Below are 7,838 nucleotides of genomic sequence, written 5' to 3' on the forward strand. Positions count from 1 at the left end.
TAAGCTGGAGGGCGTAAAATCAATATAGTTCCTGCTTTTTCTGCTACAAAGCTACACTAAATATTTCAAGTACCTAGCTCAAACCGTTTTCGAGTTATCGTGATCACAGACACACACACACACACGAAACTTTTTGATCATCACTGGAGTAATAGGCTTCGCTATCGCTCAGTCAAAAATGGCGTACCTTGTCCCAATTTCGATGGGCCTATCGTACCTGAGTTTGCGATATTGGCTATTGTTTGGTCCCTTGCAAGTCCATGGCTATTGTGACAATAAGTTGTTTTTTTAATACTCATTTTTACATGTCCTATTGAAAGATTGGGCAACCTCTAATCATTCTCCAAGTAAGCACCATTTCATTTTGTTAAAATAACAAAATTGAAAATAAGGATTTTTAGAAGCTACAAAATTATGTAATACAAGATTTGGATTCCATTTTTAAAATTACAAAGAAAATGTCATATGCTCAAAGCCGATCAGAGGTGAAATAGGAAAGTTATTCGTCCCTAAACCAACAATAAGTGCCAAAAACGAGCAATTCCAATTGCATCCAATTCCATCACTTTCGTTTCTTTTCCCCGGACACTCGCAAAACTTTGAAGGACGATTTCCGCGACTCTAAAACTAAGAATATCACAATCGGTTTGACAAGCCGACTGCTTGAACACTTGTCGACTCAGTAACCTGAATCTACGGTACGAAAACTGTACAGTTACTGAGTCACGCTCACTTTCCCCACTCAGTTAGCTTCAGTCGCAGTTCAGCTTGCTCTGGCTGCCTTTGGCTGGACGTCAGCTGAGTAGACCTAAGTAGCCACGACTCAGCAAACAGAAGTCCGATTCAGTACAGATGATCACTGCTGTTACCTGATCGTGGACTGAACTGCTATCAGCTCCCCGAATCAGGTGTTAGTCAGTTCTACTTAGTAACAAAAATGTACTGCGGAAAGCTGTACCGTTGCTGAGTCACGCTTAGGTTGCTCAATTCAGCCAGCGTCAGGTCCGCGGGGGGGGGGGGGGATCGCCCCTCCCCCCCTTATACCGCGCCTGGCCCAATCTCTCAATAGGGCATGTAAAAACGAGTATTAACAAAACCACTTATTGTCACAATAGCCATGGACTTGCAAGTACTGCTCAGTACCACATCAGTTACCCGATCAGTTACTATCTGTTACCTCAGGAGATGGTCCGCGCGACGCAGCTGACGTTCAGTCTTATTTCACTGACTAGTTCAGTTACTCTCAGTTTTGAAAGTATTTCTACACGTGAACGTAAATACGTCAGTACCAGGTTGGCTTCGAGTTTGGTAAAGCCAGTTGATAGTTTGATCAGCTTCGGAACAGCTTAAAGTAGTTTAGTTTCAGTTAACATCAGCTCCACTCAGCTGTACACCAGTAAAATATCATTGAACCGCAGCCTCGGATCAGCTCATTTTTAACACATGGCATTACTTCTCTGCAAAACATGTGCAGCTGTATCTCAATTAGAACAGATTTTAGTGGGACTTATGTGTTTTGATACCCTTTTGTGGATCTGAAAAAGAAACGTAAGTCCATGCATGAGCTGACAAAGGAACATAAGACCACCAGTGCGGTTTGACGAAGGAACGTAAGTCCAGGTGCAGATTCACAAAGGTACATAGGTGCACCAGTGGGATTAGACAGAAGAACATAAGTGCAGGTGTAGCTTCACAAACGAACTGTCTAAAGACTTTCTAAACTACATTTGCCAAGGCGTACTAAAAGTGAGTGTATAGAAATTTGACTAGACATTCTATGAATGATGAAGCACCACTGCTCACTAAGGCAAATGCATTTGAGAGGCTCCTACAGTGAATGGCTAGTGTTGTGGAGCACTCAAAGTATGTTGTGCCGGGTCCAGCATGTTGTCAGTCCACTCGATGACACTTGCCCAGAAGAAGCATATCCACTTGACACACGTTGTGAAGTTCATCTCGTAGTGTTCGACAAACACCGAGAACAGAGGCAACTGATTTAAATATTCGCGAACCATGACAACACTTCTGATTGTGTGTAGCGCGAATGACTTCTATCAGATTTCATTACCAGCGTCACAATAAGAGGGTACCGACAACTAAACTCGCCTGCTTCTGCTGTGCAGTGCCTCCCAGTACAACACAAAAACATGTCCTGCATATATAAACAATTGCAAGTCGAGTCGGCTGCAGCAGACGACGCTCGAACCTTGAAAACCAACATCATGGGGTAAACAAATTGTTTTCGAAGAACCGAAAAGATGTTGCTAAATGTGCTTGTGGTTTCTGAACGAGCAAGTTCGTCGACCTTATTTTCTGACCGAGCTTCGAAAATTAAAAATAAATGTTGACTATTCATAACGGTTTGATCTCTTTCAATGCATCAGTGCGTGTGTTGGTTATGATGTGTTTTCTTCATATTCACTCGCTAGTGATGCAATCTGATAGAAGTAATTCGCACTACACACAATCAGAAGTGTTTTCATGGTTCGCGAATATTTAAATCGGTTACCCTGTTCTCGGTGTTTGACGAACACTACGAGATGAACATCACAACGTGTGTCAAGTGGATATGCTCCTCCTGGACAAGTGTCTTCGAGTGGACTGACAACATGCTGGACGCGACACAACATACTGTGAGTGCTCCACAACACTAGCCGTTCCCTGTAGGGGCCTCTCAAATGAATTTGCCTTAGTGAGCAGTGGTGATTCATCATTCATAGAATGTCTAGTCAAGTCTCTATATACATAGTATTAGTAAGTCTTGACAAATGTAGTTTAGAAAGTCTTTAGGAAGTCCTTTTGTGAGGTTACACCTGGACTTATGTTCCTTTGTCATATCCAACTGGTGGGCTTATGTTCCTTTGTAAAGCTTCACCTGGACTTATATTCCTCTGTCAAATTCCACCGGTAGACTTACGTTCCTCTGTCAGATTATGTTTGGACTTAAGTTCCTCTGTCAGATCCCACTGGACTTATGTTCCTTTGTCAGAACTCTGATGAACTTATGTCCCTTTGTGACTATGCCTACAGGCCAAACGGTTCAAGATATCAACATGCCGTTTGGCTGGCATGATTGTTACCATGTACACATCATTTCGCACAGAAAAAGTGAAAATAACCCTGAGGTGAACCTAAACCCCGTTGTCATATCATCAGTGAAATAGGGTGTTCCAGGCAATCTAAAACGGAAGTAGGAACAGAACAAACTCACTTACCTTTTTGTTTCCGTCATGGCCCTGATTGGTCGAGCTAATCATGTGCCTCCGCGGCTTTTCAGGTAGGAGAAACTGTCAGATCAGTTTCGAGCCCCCCTATATATTTGAGAGGTTAGGATCGGACCAAACTGCCATGGTAGTTTCTCATACTGGGCGGACAGAAACAGATAAATCAGTGAGTTTGTTCATTTTCACTTCCGTTTTAGATAGCCTGGAACACCCTATCGAAGGCAAAACATCCAGTCACGCTGTTCAAGCACTAGCTGGTGTTAAAAGGGATGCTTGCTTTGGTCAAGTGCCCAGTCCAGCACCAGGGTCTTTCATTTAGAAAACAGTATGGTGATTCTCAGCGCAAGATGTCATTTTGCTTCGCCAAAGTAATAAAAAATAATGATTGTGGATTTTCTTTGAATTTTTGTTGCGAACGTTTCGAGGTTGAGGCTAAAATTAAGTTCTGATCTAGTTGTAGCCTTATTCACCTAGAGGAAATGGTGACGGAGTTTACTTATTACGGAAATTACAAGTGGCTTTATTTGGATGTCTACATGATGTCTACTCTAGGAAATGCGTCATTTCATGCATCCATTCATGCGTCCACTTCTGCCTTCAAAGATATTAGACCGAAAAAGTTTCTAAGGCACAGAACGGTTCCGGGAAGAATTTGTTACGGTGTGGTGCCAGGAAACGGACTTTACATGCATTTACATAGCCTACTGTTTTTTCAATTTCAGAAGCATTTTTCTCTTTTCTTATTCTTGCTCGGCAGCTGGCGATTGTTCGTTAGACATGGTAACTAATCACCCGCTAATCACACTAAACAATCACACGATCAAAGGCACACATATAACGTAAAAGAAGACAACGCGTCTATTACATTAGCTAAACAACGAAGCGTGGCCCACGGTGGACATTTTCTGTCGGTCGTTCCTTGGATAGAACGAATTTGAAATTCGGAGCCGTTCATCTCGAAAATTTTGGTAAAGATCTGAACTTTAAATAACAGCGCTGTGTTTGCTGTAAGCTCTCATGCATTTTAATTAGAAGCGAAAGGAAGTTTTGGTTTATGGTAATCGGACAGTGACGGAACTTACTGGGAGCACCCGTCTGACCCACTGAGGCTTTTACTAGAGCTAGTATATTCCAAAACGCGTCGGGATATTGTAGTCCGTGCCACGTTTAGAGAATAGGAGAAGAACGGGCACTCATAGCTATCAACAGGCATTTTCTAGAAGGAAAAGACACGAAATGACATCCTGTGTTGGAAATCACCCTGGATTAGAGGTAAGTTAAGTTAGTAGCTGCAACCTCAATGTAGAAGCCCCTTTGCAAGTCGCAAAGCGCGAGGTTATATGATATCAATTACCACAGATTTTTGATCATCTAGGTATGGATGGACAATACGAAGCGCATCATTGGAATGTTTTGTGCAACGACCCTATCATACGCTATATTCGTATTTAGTAGTTTGTGGACGGAACTTTTCCTCTCTGGCACATCATTGTACATCTCTTGGCCGTTTGAACCCTACTTGGGATCATGGGGCGAACACGTCGGGCAGGTGTACTACAACTTTGTGCATCTCAGCTTAGTATGCTTGTGCGTCGTCTGGATGTACACTGCTGTGGGTTGCGCCACTTGCACATCAGCTGGACTGCATCATGCTTTGGCTCAGTACCTGATCTCCAACGTGACACCTAGAACCACAGAGAACGCTGTGAAAATGCATCAGCAGCTGCGCCTTGTCACGCTAGACATGGTAGATTTCTTCGCAGGAAACCTTGCGAAGATCATGGCCCACTCGTTCTGCAACGCAGTTATCGCAACCATCCAGGTAAGTCGGCGCACAGTCAAAAACAGATTTAATGGCAGTAGCATTGCAGTCGGTTGGCGTTGAGGGGGCAGACCTGTCAAATACTGTGAAATGCATAGGTTTGGAGGTTTGGGAGATTATCTGCTTTGAGAAAACTACCAATTGCAGCGACATGAGAAAAATTCTATTATGGTGTAGAGGATACAGAAATTGTCTCTTTAAGCGCATATGTGCATTCCCTGCCTGCCACCGAGCTGCTGATCAAACTTTTCACAATTCGCTCCGTGCAATAGCTAGGTAAGGGTTTGGGCTAGGACTATCCAGGGGGAAATCACTCTAGATCTGAGTGTATGAGTTAGTACGTTAGTACACGTTAGTACACCCTATTTGTTGCGTATTTATTTTTATCATTTATTCAAAATAATGTCACTTCGGCACTGTTACGCTTGATTTTTACCATTAGCACGCGTTATTAAGCTATTAGTACGTCTTTGGTACAGGCCTGGGTGTACGAGTTAGTACACAAGTGATTTCCCTCTTGAGGACTATGCGGTGGCTTGCGAGTGAGATTCGAAATTCTCATTATTTCAGCGCAATTTGAAAAGCGATTCTGAGGTCAAAGTCAAGGAAACTTGTAAATCGTCTCTATGCGAGACGTGAACACATGGCAATGTTCGTTCAGTGGCAGTGGGACTAGTAATGGGGTTCGAGAGACCGCAGAGGGCGAAAAGGAGTACCATTCTGTTCCAGTGACATTCATTTGCGACGAAGGGACAATCACTGTCGCACTGGCTTTTCGGGAACCAGTGATTGTCCCTCCCCCCTACAGCAAGCTGCATTCAAATATTTGCATTATCTTCTCTGCCATGTGGGACAATGAACCTTCATTAACCTATCCGCAGAGAGGTTTTCGAACAAATGCGTTGGCACACGGTCTTAAAACCCCCGATTCTAACCCTCTACTCCTATTCCGAGCGCCAAGAAACTCACCTTGTGGGGCTATCCAGACGCCCATACACCCTTTCAGCGCTCCCGCGCTCCCCCCACTCCAGCGGCGCGTCGAATAGCAACGCGGCTTGGAGTCGGGGGCCCGTATGAGCGCTGAAAGTGTCTATTAATACGGGTGTTCGGTAAACCATACATGGCGGAAGTGGCGGAATAATCTACGGTGTATTAGTGTACAGCAAATATATTTTGTCTGCTTTCTGAATCACATAAGTATCCACACCACACATCAACAACGTTACATTGTTTTGGTGTCACAATTATTGCAAAAGTGAGCTAATCTGAGATCGATATGGTAATATCTGTGGTAACGGATCATCTTCTTTTAGGCTTATCACCTTCAGCCTTCAGCGAACAACAGAGGGTTTTTAAGTATTTAGGCCTCTAAACTCGTAATTAGTGGGAAATGTAGCAAAAATATTAGACCCAAGAATCCTCGAAACTCTTGACACAATTGAGGGAGAGGGGAGGAAATTAGTCGCGAGTACGAGAAGGCAGTTTGTAACAAACTTTTTATTGATGCAGCTCAATCAATCAGAATACATCTACTGGCTCAATTAAGTGCGATTGGAAGGCGCCCTACTATGTCCCACTGCTTTTCCACCCCAAGTTGTCTTGCTTTAGATAAAAGTGGACGGTCTCTCTCAATGGGAACTTTAGGATGGTCATAATCAAACCCAATGCCATCATCAGCGACAATAGGCTTCTATAGGCTGAAAGTGACCGGGATTATCATCCTATACAAGCACAGTGTGTGTAATTAGAGTAAGAAAATGGACTTTACACGTTGCAGTTAGCCAATTTTGCCTCATGTTACCCCCCTTGTTTCAGGATATTGTATAAAACAACACTGGAGACTATTGTCAATAGGGCATATTCAATATTCCCTAAAGTAAGGAAATACAGCCGGCTCCATTTATTTTTAAGAGCTCCAAAAGCTCGCGCTACAACTGACCGGGCACTGGCATGTCGGTGGTTGTAGTTGGCCTGTTGTTCGTTTGAATTCCCATTGTCACGAAAAAACATTCCTATGTTTAAGGAATAATGATTTTAAGAACTGGGTTTTTTAAGGGAAGGAAGCAACGCAATCAAATTGTCAAATTGCTACTGTAAGAAATCAGACAGCTTTGTTTTGAAATTTTCCTATTTAGGCTAACCAGGCTTACCTTGTCTGTGAGGATGTATGCACCATCTCCCAGAATATGGCCAAAGGCTCCTAGGTTGCTCCCAGGATGCTCTAAGAGATTAAAGCACAAGGAAGGGGTTCCTCCGAAACACTCTTGAATCTTGATTAGATCCAGGTTATCCAACATTAATATCTCTAAAAATTGGCATCTAATCGGCAACTGCTTGCAGTACAACTGAATGTCTATGATGACGATTAAAGTAGGGCCGTGGGTCAATTTTAGGAGTACCAATATAAATGTGACAGTCATCTATAGCTCCTATCACTCTACGAACCCCCCTGCCCTTCGGAGTGTAGCTCTCTTCATAATTTGCCACTCTTGTTTAGGATCCCAGGTAATGAAAATTGCAGAGATATCAGACAGAGCAGTAAGTGCCTTCGGCCCGTACCAAACGCCACCAGCAGGCTAAGCGAGGCCCGCGCCCTGCTGAACCAAGTTGCCGGTGGAGCAAAGCAGAGCTGGCAACTTGGTTTCGGGGAAGGGCCGGCCTCGCTTGTTCCTTTTGTTCGTCGTCACTGGAGCTATCACTGGCACTACGGTTCCACTTCTTTTTCTTGGCTTTTTTCACAGTTTTTTGACAAGTTTCAACATAAAAGGTCAATGGGGGTTCTGATGCTCCTG

The 7,838-nt window shown here is 43.5% G+C and overlaps 1 protein-coding gene across 1 annotated transcript in view; it reads left to right on the forward strand.

The window, feature by feature from the left end:
• The window catches only part of LOC127750580 (uncharacterized), a 61,734-nt gene that overhangs the window by 18,012 nt on the left and 35,884 nt on the right, over window positions 1-7,838 (forward strand). Inside the window, exon 3 of the mRNA XM_052272622.1 lies at window positions 4,600-5,046. Within this exon, the coding sequence (XP_052128582.1) occupies window positions 4,600-5,046 (447 nt within the window). The remainder of the gene's footprint in view (window positions 1-4,599; window positions 5,047-7,838) is intronic.

Source organism: Frankliniella occidentalis, unplaced genomic scaffold (genome assembly GCF_000697945.3).
Source record: "Frankliniella occidentalis isolate FOCC.00 unplaced genomic scaffold, Focc_3.1 Scaffold214, whole genome shotgun sequence".
NCBI lineage: Eukaryota > Metazoa > Arthropoda > Insecta > Thysanoptera > Thripidae > Frankliniella > Frankliniella occidentalis.